Source organism: Leptodactylus fuscus, chromosome 2 (genome assembly GCF_031893055.1).
Source record: "Leptodactylus fuscus isolate aLepFus1 chromosome 2, aLepFus1.hap2, whole genome shotgun sequence".
Classification (NCBI taxonomy): domain Eukaryota; kingdom Metazoa; phylum Chordata; class Amphibia; order Anura; family Leptodactylidae; genus Leptodactylus; species Leptodactylus fuscus.
This window is the reverse complement of record NC_134266.1, coordinates 191,770,366-191,786,245: the sequence shown is the minus strand read 5'-3', so window position 1 is coordinate 191,786,245 and position 15,880 is coordinate 191,770,366. Positions and strand designations below refer to the sequence as shown.

Below are 15,880 nucleotides of genomic sequence, written 5' to 3'. Positions count from 1 at the left end.
AACTCCCACCTCGAGGGCACGTTTCTCGAAGGTGTGGAGTTTTTTCAAGGAATGCGCCGAGGACAGATATAGTGTTGTCTGCACAATTTGCCTCTCGAAATTGATTAGGGGCTCTGAGAAGAGCAACCTGTCCACCACTTCAATGCGCCGTCATTTGGAATCCAAGCACTGGAATCAGTGGCAGGCAGCAACGGCAGGACAAAGGCCGCCTGCCGTTCACGCCACTGCCACTGCCTCTGCCACTGCCACTGCTGACTGTGCTGGCGATGCACTCCAGAGGACGAGCCAGGACACCACTTCATCTGCCTCCGCCACTTTGTTGACTTCTACCTCATCCTCCCCTGGTCCTGTCTTATCTCCTTCTCCTGCACCATCAAAGGCACCATCAGGCGTTTCTTTACAACAACCCACCATCTCTCAGACATTGGAGCGGCGGCAGAAATACACTGCTAACCACCCACACGCGGAAGCCTTGAACGCCAACATCGCTAAACTGCTGGCCCAGGAGATGTTGGCGTTCCGGCTTGTTGAAACTCCCGCCTTCCTGGACCTGATGGCAACTGCGGCACCTCGCTATGCCGTCCCTAGCCGTCACTACTTCTCCCGGTGTGCCGTCCCCGCCTTGCACCAGCACGTGTCACTCAACATCAGGCGGGCCCTTAGTTCCGCGCTTTGCACAAAGGTCCACTTGACCACCGACACGTGGACAAGTGCATGCGGACAGGGACGCTACATTTCACTGACGGCACACTGGGTGAATGTAGTTGAGGCTGGGACTGCTTCCCAAACTGGCCCGGTGTACCTCGTCTCCCCGCCTAACATTCCTGGCAGGGACACGAGAAGAACACCCCCCTCCTCCTCCTCCTCTACCGCCTCCTCCTCCGCCACCGCCTCCTCCTCCGCCACCGCCTCCTCCTCCGCCACCGCCTCCTCCTCCGCTGTTAGATTGACCCCAGCTACGAGTTGGAAACGTTGCAGCACTGGCGTTGGTAGACGTCAGCAGGCTGTGCTGAAGCTGATCAGCTTGGGGGACAGACAGCACACTGCCTCCGAGGTGAGGGATGCCCTCCTCGATGAGACGGCAATATGGTTTGAGCCGCTGCACCTGGGCCCAGGCATGGTCGTTTGTGATAACGGCCGGAACCTGGTAGCAGCTCTGGAGCTTGCCGGACTCCAACATGTTCCATGCCTGGCCCACGTCTTCAACCTAGTGGTGCAACGTTTCCTAAAGAGCTACCCCAATGTTCCAGAGCTACTGGTGAAAGTGCGGCGCATGTGCGCCCACTTTCGCAAGTCGACAGTAGCCGCTGCTAGCTTAAAATCTCTCCAGCAACGCCTGCATGTGCCACAACACCGGCTTTTGTGCGACGTCCCCACACGCTGGAACTCAACGTTTCAGATGTTGAATAGAGTGGTTGAGCAGCAGAGACCTTTGATGGAATACCAGCTACAAAACCCTAGGGTGCCACAAAGTCAGCTGCCTCAGTTTCACATCCATGAGTGGCCATGGATGAGAGACCTTTGTGACATCCTACGGGTCTTTGAGGAGTCCACAAGGAGGGTGAGCTCTGAGGATGCGATGGTGAGCCTTACAATCCCGCTCTTGTGTGTTCTGAGAGAATCCCTGATTGACATCAGGGATAACTCAGATCACACAGAGGAGTTAGGGATAGCATCCGATCCGTCACAGCTGGAGAGTAGGTCCACACATCTGTCCGCTTCACTGCGTTTAATGGAGGAGGAGGAGGAGGAGGAGGAGGAAGAAGAGTTGTCCGATGATGTGATGGTGATACAGGAGGCTTCCGGGCAACTTCGAATCGTCCCATTGTTGCAGCGCGGATGGGTAGACATGGAGGATGAGGAGGAAATGGAGATTGAACTTTCCGGTGGGGCCAGAGGAGTCATGCCAACTAACACTGTGGCAGACATGGCTGAGTTCATGTTGGGGTGCTTTACAACCGACAAGCGTATTGTCAAAATCATGGAGGACAACCAGTACTGGATCTTTGCTATCCTTGACCCCCGGTATAAAAACAACATCTCGTCTTTTATTCCGGTAGAGGGGAGGGCCAATCGCATCAATGCTTGCCACAGGCAATTGGTGCAGAATATGATGGAGATGTTTCCAGCATGTGACGTTGGCGGCAGGGAGGGCAGTTCCTCCAGTAGGCAACCAAGTTCTCACCGGTCCACACAAACGAGGGGCACACTGTCTAAGGTCTGGGACACCTTGATGGCACCCCCTCGCCAAAGTGCCGCCACGGAGGGTCCTAGTGTCACCAGGCGTGAGAAGTATAGGCGCATGTTGCGGGAATACCTTTCCGACCACAGCCCTGTCCTCTCCGACCCCTCTGCGCCCTACACGTATTGGGTGTCGAAGTTGGACCTGTGGCTTGAACTTGCCCTATATGCCTTGGAGGTGCTGTCCTGTCCTGCCGCCAGCGTCCTATCTGAGAGGGTGTTCAGTGCAGCCGGTGGCATCATCACTGACAAGCGCACCCGTCTGTCAGCTGAGAGTGCCGACCGGCTCACTTTGATAAAAATGAACCACCACTGGGTAGAGCCGTCATTTTTGTGCCCACCTGTGTAAAGCACCCCAACATGAAACTCCATGTCTGTACTCAACCTCTCCAATTCCTCCGCATCCTCATACTCATCCACCATAAGCGTTGCACAATTCTGCTAATACTAGGCTCCCTCCACCCTGATTTCCCCCAACTCTGCTGGTTAGAGGCTCCCTCCACCCTGATTTCCACCAACTCTGCTGGTTAGAGGCTCCCTCCACCATGAATTTGCCCAAACTGGGCTGTTTAGAGGCTCCCTCCACCATGAATTTGCCCAAACTGGGTTTTTTAGAGGCTCCCTCCACCATGAATTGGTCCAAACTGGGCTGGTTAGAGGCTCCCTCCACCATGAATTTGCCCAAACTGGGCTGTTTAGAGGCTCCCTCCACCATGAATTGGTCCAAACTGGGCTGGTTAGAGGCTCCCTCCACCATGAATTGGTCCAAACTGGGCTGGTTAGAGGCTCCCTCCACCATTAATTGGTCCAAACTGGGCTGGTTAGAGGCTCCCTCCACCATGAATTGGTCCAAACTGGGTTTTTTAGAGGCTCCCTCCACCATGAATTGGTCCAAACTGGGCTGGTTAGAGGCTCCCTCCACCATTAATTGGTCCAAACTGGGCTGGTTAGAGGCTCCCTCCACCATGAATTTGCCCAAACTGGGCTGTTTAGAGGCTCCCTCCACCATGAATTGGTCCAAACTGGGTTTTTTAGAGGCTCCCTCCACCATGAATTGGTCCAAACTGGGCTGGTTAGAGGCTCCCTCCACCATTAATTGGTCCAAACTGGGGTGGTTAGAGGCTCCCTCCACCATTAATTGGTCCAAACTGGGCTGGTTAGAGGCTCCCTCCACCATTAATTGGTCCAAACTGGGCTGGTTAGAGGCTCCCTCCACCATTAATTGGTCCAAACTGGGCTGTTTAGAGGCTCCCTCCACCATTAATTGGTCCAAACTGGGCTGTTTAGAGGCTCCCTCCACCATGAATTTGCCCAAACTGGGCTGTTTAGAGGCTCCCTCCACCATGAATTGGTCCAAACTGGGTTTTTTAGAGGCTCCCTCCACCATGAATTTGCCCAAACTGGGCTGGTTAGAGGCTCCCTCCACCATGAATTGGTCCAAGCTGGGTTTTTTAGAGGCTCCCTCCACCATGAATTTGCCCAAACTGGGCTGGTTAGAGGCTCCCTCCACCATGAATTGGTCCAAGCTGGGTTTTTTAGAGGCTCCCTCCACCATGAATTTGCCCAAACTGGGCTGGTTAGAGGCTCCCTCCACCATGAATTGGTCCAAACTGGGCTGGTTAGAGGCTCCCTCCACCATGAATTTGCCCAAACTGGGCTGGTTAGAGGCTCCCTCCACCATGAATTGGTCCAAACTGGGCTGGTTAGAGGCTCCCTCCACCATTAATTGGTCCAAACTGGGCTGGTTAGAGGCTCCCTCCACCATGAATTGGTCCAAACTGGGTTTTTTAGAGGCTCCCTCCACCATGAATTTGCCCAAACTGGGCTGTTTAGAGGCTCCCTCCACCATTAATTGGTCCAAACTGGGCTGGTTAGAGGCTCCCTCCACCATGAATTGGTCCAAACTGGGCTGGTTAGAGGCTCCCTCCACCATGAATTTGCCCAAACTGGGCTGTTTAGAGGCTCCCTCCACCATTAATTGGTCCAAACTGGGCTGGTTAGAGGCTCCCTCCACCATGAATTTGCCCAAACTGGGCTGTTTAGAGGCTCCCTCCACCATGAATTGGTCCAAACTGGGTTTTTTAGAGGCTCCCTCCACCATTAATTGGTCCAAACTGGGCTGGTTAGAGGCTCCCTCCACCATGAATTGGTCCAAACTGGGCTGGTTAGAGGCTCCCTCCACCATGAATTTGCCCAAACTGGGCTGGTTAGAGGCTCCCTCCACCATGAATTTGCCCAAACTGGGCTGTTTAGAGGCTCCCTCCACCATGAATTTGCCCAAACTGGGCTGTTTAGAGGCTCCCTCCACCATGAATTGGTCCAAACTGGGTTTTTTAGAGGCTCCCTCCACCATGAATTGGTCCAAACTGGGCTGGTTAGAGGCTCCCTCCACCATGAATTTCCCAAAACTTGGCTGTTTAGAGGCTCCCTCCACCATGAATTGGTCCAAACTGGGCTGGTTAGAGGCTCCCTCCACCATGAATTTCCCAAAACTTGGCTGTTTAGAGGCTCCCTCCACCATGAATTGGTCCAAACTGGGCTGGTTAGAGGCTCCCTCCACCATGAATTTGCCCAAACTGGGCTGTTTAGAGGCTCCCTCCACCATGAATTGGTCCAAACTGGGTTTTTTAGAGGCTCCCTCCACCATGAATTGGTCCAAACTGGGCTGGTTAGAGGCTCCCTCCACCATGAATTTCCCAAAACTTGGCTGTTTAGAGGCTCCCTCCACCATGAATTGGTCCAAACTGGGCTGGTTAGAGGCTCCCTCCACCATGAATTTCCCAAAACTTGGATGTTTAGAGGCTCCCTCCACCATGAATTGGTCCAAACTGGGCTGGTTAGAGGCTCCCTCCACCATGAATTGGTCCAAACTGGGTTTTTTAGAGGCTCCCTCCACCATGAATTTGCCCAAACTGGGCTGGTTAGAGGCTCCCTCCACCATGAATTGGTCTAAACTGGGGTTTTTAGAGGCTCCCTCCACCATGAATTTGCCCAAACTCTGCTGGTTAGAGGCTCAATCCACCCTGATTTTCAAAACAAATGTTGGTGCCAACCTCAACTTACTACAAGGGCCAAATTCACTGCTGGTGACAAGCTCTCCTCACTGCAAGTGCCAAATACACATGTTTCAAGGTGTTTTCCTACTGTCAGAGAGGTGGTATTGAGTGTGTAAAGTGTGTAGTTGTTAGGCTGTGATGTTGGGGTAATAGAGGGTCTTTGGTGTGTTAGATGCCCCCAGACATGCTTCCCCTGCTGTCCCAGTGTCATTCCAGAGGTGTTGGCATCATTTCCTGGGGTGTCATAGTGGACTTGGTGACCCTCCAGACACGGATTTGGGTTTCCCCCTTAACGAGTATCTGTTCCCCATAGACTATAATGGGGTTCGAAACCCGTTCGAACACACGAACATTGAGCGGCTGTTCGAATCGAATTTCGAACCTCGAACATTTTAGTGTTCGCTCATCTCTACTTAGAAATATATGCTTGGCTGTATAGTTTTTATTCTAATACAACACACTCAGGATGTATCCAAGCAGGGGCAGCCACAGACAGTCATCAATATTTTACTAGGGAATTCTGAGTTCCTAAAGGGAGATCCTATATTCAGAATCATGATTTTGTGACTAGAGTGGAGAAGAGTTACATAGAGCGTCTCATTTTGGACAGGACCTGTCCTATCCAGCAATACATAAACAATCCATTGATACAAATGAGCATTAATGCGGTGTAATGATTTTTTTCATCCCTCTGATGTTGCAGCAGGAAACTAATATTTATTGCCAATTTTCCCCACAGATTACAGAAGATTGCTTGGGGTCCCAGAAGACATTGTCCAAAAGCGTAGAACCCCAGTAACAGTACTGCAGTGAAAAGGGAAAGTGCAGCTCATCCTCAAACAGGAACCAGATCCAGCATCAGTAAAAACTTCCAGGATTTATTGTCTGCGTTAAAATACAATCAGAATAAACAGGACAGTCGGGCACCCATACTCTCCCATTTAACCCTTTTTAATTTTCTATATTTAAGGGTTAAAGAAACAACCTTTAAAACAGGAGTGTCATACTGTCCTTTATGTTCTAATGGGATTTTAGCATAGACAAAGCCTTGGCATTTTGACGGATGCTGGATCTTGTCCTCGTTGCTTGTGAGTCTCCCAGCATGGTCAGGTCGTGCAGCTATGGTGTCTTGTTTTTGCAGAATTCCCCGCAATATGTGAAGAGGGGGTACAGAACAGCACTCAATTCCTACAACTCCAAAAAGGGTGCACATTCAGTTAGGGTACTGATGAAAGTCCCAAAATTTGCAGCATCAAAAAAAAAAAAAAAATTTGTGATGGCAACCCAAAATTTTGTCTGCTTAAGTGTTTTTATTCACAAAATCAATATGATTTGCAATGTTTGGGGGACAATGAAAGTTTATCCTATGTAGAATTTCTATGCTTATTTGGGGTGTTTGTACAGTTGGGAATTGATAAAGTCTCTAGAGCAGATATTTCAAGATCGCTATATGTTGCAAATAATGGGTTACAAAAATGGAAATTAGAGCAAGGCCCTAGTATATTTATTAAGCTTTAAACCAGTATGGGTAGTAAAATAGACTAACAAGATTTGGGGAACTTGGATTGAGAAAACAGGACATTAAAATAAGAGTTTATTATTAATTTCAATTTATTTAAATTTCATTTTCATCCCTCTCTTCCCAGTAGGTGGCAAAATGCAAGGGCTATGTGGATGGGATTTTGCATGGGATGTGTTTTTGTAATATAGATTTATAGCTGATGGTATCATTGTTAATATGTTTATTCATATTCTGTATCTGTAAGTTATAACAGATTTGAATTGTGATTGGATTAAAATAATTTTGAAAAGATGGCTGCTAGGACATTGTACACAATACATAGTTTGACTGAGTCATATAATGGTTTACACTTACAATTAATAAGTGTGACATTCTTTGAGCTTCTCGAGATAGAGGGTCAACCACAGCAATCACATTTATATAAGGCCCCGCTTCTTGGGGTTCCACTTTGATTAGACTAGAAAAATTTAAAAAAAAAAAAAAAACAGAAAAAGTTAGAAATCTTCAATTACCTTCCTTGTTAAAATATGTTGATAACATAAAACCTACCCAAATTAAAGAGCTCTTAGATCACTATTCTCTACAAAATAACAATGGTGGTGCATTCTTTGAGTGACTGGGCCAGGGAGCTATGCTGAATTCTCTCCTGGCCCTGTGTTCTTGCCTACATATTAGAGCACTGTGGGGAATAGCACTTTGGAACAGTGGAGTTGCCCTCGGTGCGTCAGTCTGCTCATTCGCCTGTTATGAAATAAACGAACATCTTGGCAACACAGGCACAATTTTATGTGAGGGAGAAAAGACATAACATTTAGGAGAGTCTGACCTATCTAACAGTATTGGTGATTTAATAGGATTTACCCTGGTCATAATTTTGCATGAGGATTAAAGTGAGTCCAGCTGCATGTTACCATGTTCCTTGTCAATGTAGTTCCTACATAATCTGCTAGTGTCCAATAAGTGGTATGCAGAAAAAACTCACTTGAAAAGGGCAACAGTGCCCCTGAGGTGTCAAAAGGGTTTTCTGTGTTAAATATATTGATGACCTATAAAGATAGGTCACTAATATCGGATCTGTGAGTGTCTGATTACCAGCACCCACATCAATCAGCTGTTTTCAGCCACTGATACACATAAATTGAGCAGGAAGCAGACAACACCGTTCTTATTGTAGTGGACAGACTGGGCACTGCAGATAAGCTGCCATTCATTTCAATGGAACCTAAGCTGCAGTACTTCTGTTCCTCCACTCCATAGAGAGCACAGATGTCTGCTTATTGCTCTATTCTCTGTGTATCAGCTGCTGAGAACAGATAATTGATGGGGATGCTGGGTGTAAGACCGAACAGACTTGATATTAGTGATCTTTCTTTAGGATAGGTCAAACATTTTTGGCCTAGAAAACCCCTTTAATAGGGAATATGGCTACATGTAGTTAATAATTTTAAGTATTTTATTTGATCATCTTTGCTAAACAAAAATTTAATATGGTCAAATGAACTCACTTTTTTTTTATAACACAAAACAGGTTAACACCAGAAGTAACACACACATAGCAATGATATTGCAATAAGAAAAGGAGTATCAGTCAGGGTATACAAAGTGAGGGTTATCAAGTAATATTGTTCTGGTACAATGGTATACCAACTAAATGATATCAGTAAAACCACCAAAACAAAATACTTACACTAGGTCCACACTAGCATTCGGTTCGCTGTCGTTTGGGTCTGCCTGGGGATCTGAAAGATTTAGACCCTGTCCACAGACCTACAGACTATAATGGGGTCCTCCCGGTTTCTGTTAGGTGGAAACCAAGACTTTTCTCTCCACCAATCTTAAGCGTAATCCATGGCGGAGTCTCTTACAGAGACTTCAATACAGATGTGACCCTAGCCTTAGTCTGAATTTTCTTTCAGTTCTAACACGGAAATCCTTTATACTATATGTACAGATAAGTGGAATTAGGCATGTACCTGTGTTTCTGTTTCACAAACTTCAGCTCCTGTCTTGACTCTCCCTTGGGCATGGATGAGAGAAGAGAATCCACTTTCATAACCAAATCACTTGAAGTACTACAAAATATAAAAAAAATTTGTTTGTAATATTAGGAAACGGAAAACAAAACAACCAGGGTGAAAATTAAATAGAATCTGTCACAAAGAAACTCAACGTAAACCTTTACAAAGTTCAATAGATGCAGCTTATCCATGAAAAAGTTAATATAATTATATATATATATATATATATATATATATATATATATATATATATATATATGAGACTCAAGTACAATATGCCAGATCTTCCAAGAGCTCTGTGTTTAAGTTTAAAAGAATTACTCAATATCTTTTTATTTCCTTCTTCTCTGACAAAGCCAAGTATCTTAGAAAGACAATTTGATGCGAACTTTGATCTTTCATAACAAAAGGTGGCCGAAGTGTAGCACATTTCAACTACTTGACGACCAAATGACCAAAATTCAGTTGGCAAGTGAAGTAGTCCTTGCCTCTTCCTGTTGAAAGGTAAGTGGCTTTCTCCAGTATCTGTATGGATTGGCACAGGCTACATTATGGCTGCTCAAATTAAGGTCTTCTTGGAAAAAGAGCAGTGTAGGTCCATAATGGAGAGAAATGTATAAGTATACAAAATGAGACTGCCCAGAGTGCAATTTCACCATCACCAGAATTAAACAGTGCTTACATGCTTACAGCTCTACTTTTACTATTTTCTTACATGAACACTTCCACACTGGGTAGATCAGGCACATACTATTTTTGTTCTAGTTTAAGACAGTTTCTTTGCTCATTCATCCCCTCTAATTTGCAAAATTTCATCTACTGCTTTCTTATTACTACGACTTGACCATTTTAGTTGGCAATCTCCACATATGACTTTGTTCAAGTATTCACATGTCTTGAAAGAAGTTCTTGCATTTTTAGGTACACTAATTGGAACTGTTCGCTATTGTTTGAGAGTTTGAGATTTGTTTTTCGTCTTTTTAATCTTCTATCTACCGCAATATAAAGATGCCATTTAGACATCATAGAAAAAAACATCACTTTTTGTGTGAAATTTAAAATGATAAAGACGCACTTTAAAAGCAGAATTTAATTATCTCGATAGCTACAACTGAAGCATGAAAAACACAAAACCCTAATATTTTACTCATTGTTGGAATTTGAAAATGTCAACTAATATTTCTAAATTTGCTAAAATCAGTACAAGTGCTTGAAAGATGAACCTTAAAAGTCAGACATCTACAATATGTGTATTAAAGGAATCCTGTAGGGATCTTCATGTTGCCCAAAATCTTGCCAAGCTCCTCCACTACAAAGATCTATGCTTTATTCTTGAATGCTGCAGCAATTACACCTAGTTTAAAAATGAATGGGGAGACTAGTCATTGGGGGAGCATCCCACCGACTCAGACAGACTGACCAGTCTCTCGATATATGTGCATGTACTTAGTGTATATAGAGATTAGTTACACATATATCAATAGTCAGAACCAGAGAAGTCTGACAGTACAAACTTCAGAGATTAAAGGGGTTGTCCCATCTCAATGATCCTATTTATACTTGTAGCTTATGTAAAGTGAAGGCTTTTCATAAATATATTGCTTTATAAATGCTGCTTTGTTTTCCTGCCATTTGAACTTATTCCTCCCATTGTTTACACAGCGTTATCATAACCACGGGCCTGTGAGATAGAACAAGTGATGTCACTCACTGCTCTGTCTGCAGGACAATCGGTTCAGCTAATTGCAGTATGCTCTGCCGTTTAACTCTCTATGTAAATACACAGTCTGAGTCTGTTCTCTACAAGCATATGCATAGTATATGGTCTGCATAAGTATTGTGATCCTTCATAGTGTCCTGTTCAGCAAGAGGGAAGAGAAATACAGGAAGTGAGAAGAGACAGTAGGCAAAGCTGAAACAGTGAGATGGGGAAAACCCCTTTAATTTACCCTTGTAATTGGCATGTAGATGCAAAACAAGTAAACGGGTGATTATTAGGGATCTAGTTTTATTTCACGGTGTCACTAGTGAAAATGAGGCGCATTGGCTTGCTATGCTGCAGTTTGTTTTTTGCTGTGTGTGTCCATTTGTGACTTGATCTGAATACAGAGATCTTAGTTTCTTACAGTTTCATGTAGTTGTGCTCCTCAATCCATATACCATGCAAGTAGATTTATAGACAAGGTTCTTACCCATTTAGCTTATAAACACTACTTTGAAACAGAGGAGTTTACTAACCCATTTATGCCACTTTTTTGTTGTATATGAGTAATTGTTTTGCAAAACACAAACTGATTGCAAGATACAAATACATACTGAAAACGTGCTCTAAATTGTTGGATTAAACACAACTTCAAGTTCTTAAAAGGGAAAAATCAAAAATGGGTAGGAAGAGGTCACTCAAGCAAAGAGCAGGGAAGAGCTGGATAGCAGTAAGGGCTGGTAATCTGGAGCAGACAGCAAAACACCGGAAGAAGAAGAAACGCTCCTAAAGCCCCATTTAAACTATTTTGCATGAGAGTAAAACACTGATTTTCTAGAAAATGAAGCTACAACTATGAAGAAACACATCTTTGGAAAGCGTAGAAGCAACCACACAAGATACTGACTTTCCTGCTGACAAATTCCCCCTAAAATGAGCATGAATGGCTCCCCAGTAGTTGTCTGGAGAACTGCAGGTTTTCAAGGGTTTACCCATGCCACAATATTGCATTTACCGTATATACTCGAGCATAACCTGGCAGGAGCATGGCGATGCTGTTCATTTCCAACTACAGAAGTACTTACGGTACTTCTGCTAGCAGGCCTGGAACGCAGACCCCCCCCCCCCCCCCCCGCTCTATCACACGCGGGGTAACCTCAGGCCCGCACCTGGCATGTATCCGTGTTCCAGGCCTGCTAGCAGAAGTACCGTAAGTACTTCTGCAGTTTGAAATGAACAGCATTGCCACGCTCCTGCCAATGCTGTGGCCCAGCACCCGCCCTGGTGTCTGGATGCCAAGTCTGTAGCTATAATGGCGCCACTCTGCTCCAGAGTGGTCGCCATGGCAACCGGCACCTCCACTGTTACAGCGAAGAGGAACTACTTCCGGCCGGAGGGGAATCCCTGGCAGCCGGGGATTCCCCTCAGAGCTCCTGTCGGTGGCCGGCACAGCTTCTGTGCTCGCGCTATTACAGGTCAGTAATAGTACTGAGCGCGAACGTGCTACTTGCGAGAACGTACCATTACTGACCAGAGCATTAATGGGTTAATAGAGAATTGAAGTCATTAACAAAATTTGATGTAAGTTAAGGGTGGACAGATCTGTAAGTCATTCCGTTGCAGGTATTATCACAGGATAACTTTTGGAGACTTCGCTAAACAGCTGGGAGTGAAGAAGGTTTCAGAAAGTAAGCCCTTTTCATTGGTAACACATCAATGAGTAATAACGCCAGTGATTTAAAAGTTAACTGCAGGTATTTTTTTGGAATAATATAACCAGACTCAAACACAGAGGTAGGATTAAAAATTACTATTGCAATAAGTGCGTGATTTTTCATGGTAGCTCTTTTTATAGAAATTATATATTACCGTTTAGATGGTGCTGCTATCTTTTTCACAAGGTTTTTTATCTTCTCTGCTGAGGTAGTATACGTGATCTTTTCCAATAAATGAAAGTCCTCTTCATGAAAGACATATGAATTAACATTTCTCAGTATCTAAAAAAAAAAAAAAAAAAAAAAAAAAAAATTAAAAACACAAGATTAACCAACCAAGAACTGTAAATATTTCTTCAATAGTTTTTTTTTTTTCTGTTCCATTACAGAAATAGAACAAGAGGCACTAGCATTAAATTGGTCAAATAACAGATGCCAAAAGTGATCAAAAGACTTAATTGCCTATAATTGGCTTTGTTACGCTGTTCATTTTTCTGGCCAAAATAATGCAGCATTAACAATTGGCCTGTTTTGCCCCCATGACAATAGCATTTTTTGTGTTTTTCTGTTGTCACATATTCCATGAATGTCACTATAAGACTTCCTTTAATTACATATATATATATATATATATATATATATATATATATTTCCATAAATTACACTCAAGAGAATATTCTCATCTAAAAATATTTTGCTGTGCAAGTGTGTTCTCTATTTCTTGCTGTACACCAGAATTCTGCCCGTTGTTCTGGTTACGCTTACCATAAGGGTCAATGCACTACATTCTAATTTCACTTATAATGTGCCAGTATTGTAACCCCTGATGAAATTGTAAAATTCTCCACCTAAGTTGAATGCAACATAGTGTGATATTTAACTTGAATACTCTGCAGGATCTCAAAGGCTGTGCCCATTTTACAAGGAAAAAAATACTAGCTAAGGAAGGAAATAGTTATGTGGAAAGATTTTTTTAACCTTCACACCATCGTTCTTCTCCATTTTGCAAGTTTTTTTTTTTTTTAAACTATATAAAAAGGAAAACAAAAACAAACAAACAAAAACATGCAGTGACTGAGGTTCAGGCAGTTGGGTTACCCCAATCACAAACTGCAACATAGCAAATAGCAAACTACTAGAATTTGTAAAGATAACAAGGGCTGGATCCCCTTCACCCAAATTTTCCACCCCTTTGTGTATCAGATAAATAAAATAATTCTGAGACATGGATTACCTCTTCAGAAGAGATATCCAAAGTGGAGCCCTTATCAAAAGCTCATCTCCCTTGTTTCAGAAAAATCTTTAAAAAAATAAAAATAAAAAAATTTGGTCAAAGGGGATTTAGGCTTGTACCAGAATTTGTGTGTACTATCCTCAGGATTAAGTAATCAAAAATCAAACTGATCAGTGAGGACAGCCAGCCAGCCTACTCACTTATTTGCCATCCGGACTGCTGTCAGCCTAGTACTAAATGTACAGACCCAGAGGTAGATGGCTCCATACATTGTATAGTAGCCCTCTGTCACTGCTGCAGTTCAGCTCCAATTAACTTTAGGGGGAACTGTGGTGCAGTAACACTGCATGGCCACTATACAATCTATTACGCCATCTGGTTCTGGTCCTGTATTTTCTATAGTGTTGGGTTCAACAGAAGTCACAAACAGGTGTCACTTATGACAATTATTCCCAGTGTGGATCGCCGGTCCATCACAGTGTCAGAGGATCCTCCAACTAAAGACACTCTAAATTTATAGTGTATTATCGTCAATATCCTAAGGGTTGAAGGGTGTGCCCCAAAAGAGTTTTCTCTGTTGAGCATGAGCAACCTCAGTCTGTCAGTGCTTAACCGCTAGCCGAAGGATCGGATATAAATTACTGATTGCTACGGTTGGAACACTGGGACCCCCAAGTGATCACAAGAACAGAGCACCCCATGGGAATGAAGCAGTAGTGTGCATGACAGATAATTTATATGAAGTTGGCTGAGATTGCTGTTATGTTAGTTCCTCAAAAGTGAAAGGAGCATTGGTCAAGCATGCTGGCCGCCACTTTCATTTACATGGTTCTCCCTGCAATCATGACAGAATCACACCAACAGTAGACTCTCCAATGATGACACTTTTACCTTATCCTTGTGTATAGGCGATTATTATTAATAGGCAGACGACTCCTTTAAGAAAAATGCACCAGCACTTCAAGGGAAGCAAATGATGTATACCAAATATTTTGTAGATTCATGACATGCCTGTACTTTCTAAAATAGTTAAATACAGTTTTTGACCAACGATAAAAGTTTACTCTTTCTTGTGCCACCTCATGAGTGGCATACTTTACATACTAACATATCTAGCAAGCTGGGCCAAATCTACAATATCATTTCATGCCCCATTTTCATAAGTTTGGTTCGATGTAAGTCATTTTCACAGTTTATGTGTAAACGGGTTTTATTAGAGATTTTTCAAAATTAAAACATATAAACAGAAAGGAACAAACGGAGCAACGTCACTAATCAAAATGGACAAGGAAAAAGGGGCGGCTCAGGAGGAAACCCCAAACCACTAAATTAGTGCAGTACCTGCTCAACATAATAAAAAAGAAAAAGAAGGGGAGGGAACAAAAACAAGACAGAAATACGAAGAAAACGGAAAGAGAAAAAAAAAAAAAAGGAAATAGTCAGGACAAACGTCGGGAAACAAACAGGGAAGGGAGAGCAGAGGACAACGGGAGAAAGAGAATATAGAAGGCCACACCACACTCAAGCAAAAGAAGCAGAAAAGTCAGACGATTCCCGGAACAAGATCCAAGGCCGCCAGAGGCATTCAAACCTGGAGTAATCAGGAGAGTCCTCCGCCACCAAAGCCTCCATCCTCTGAATAACAAGGAACTCCTGGAGGAACTCAAGCAAAGAGGGGGGGTGGGGCTACGCCAATGCCTCGGAATGACCGCCCTGGCGGCCGTAAGGAAATGCCCCAAGAGGTCCTTCTTAATCGCAGACAATTTGCCCGGAATGACAGACAGGAGCGCCAACTGCGGTGATGCAGGGACAGAGCGCCCACTCACCTTGGAGTATAAAGAAAACACCGCGTCCCAGAAAGGCCGCAGAATGTCACAGTCCCACCAGATGTGAATCATTTTCACAGTTTAATTTTCATTATTCAGAATAACATTTTGATCATAGACTTAAAAGGGGTTTTCTTTTGGGCAAAAATTCTTTACCAAAGCCTCAGAAAGAAAAGCAGCAATACTTCCTGACTGATCCGTGAAACATTCCAGTTGCTTCATCAGTCTCGAATTGTTGGTCCTTTGATTGGGCAGGATATGGTTCTCAGACAATCAATGATTGAGGGGAATCACTGTTGCTGCCAGTGGTTGAATGAGTGGTCATTTACTCTTTGTTGAAAAGAATCAAAGCTGAGATTGGCGTCAGACACCAAAACGGCTGTGCTTATGGGGAGGTGAGGATTCTGAGTTAGGCTAAGGCCTAACTGGGATGACCCGCAGCAATAAAGCACTGCGGGGAAAACAGTGACAGCAATGCATCGCGGTTCTCCCCGCAGTACTTTAAACAAAAAGTTTGCAGAGTTTTCCTCCACGGACTTTGTTACAATTATATCTATGGGGAAAAC

The 15,880-nt window shown here is 44.0% G+C and overlaps 1 protein-coding gene across 1 annotated transcript in view; it reads right to left on the bottom strand.

The window, feature by feature from the left end:
• Nucleotides 1-15,880, bottom strand: part of UGGT2 (UDP-glucose glycoprotein glucosyltransferase 2) — a 197,559-nt gene that overhangs the window by 65,080 nt on the left and 116,599 nt on the right. The window contains exons 23-25 of the mRNA XM_075265381.1: nt 12,409-12,536; nt 8,793-8,891; nt 7,174-7,276 (exon numbers count right to left, since the gene is read on the bottom strand). Coding sequence (XP_075121482.1) covers nt 7,174-7,276; nt 8,793-8,891; nt 12,409-12,536 — 330 coding nt within the window. The remainder of the gene's footprint in view (nt 1-7,173; nt 7,277-8,792; nt 8,892-12,408; nt 12,537-15,880) is intronic.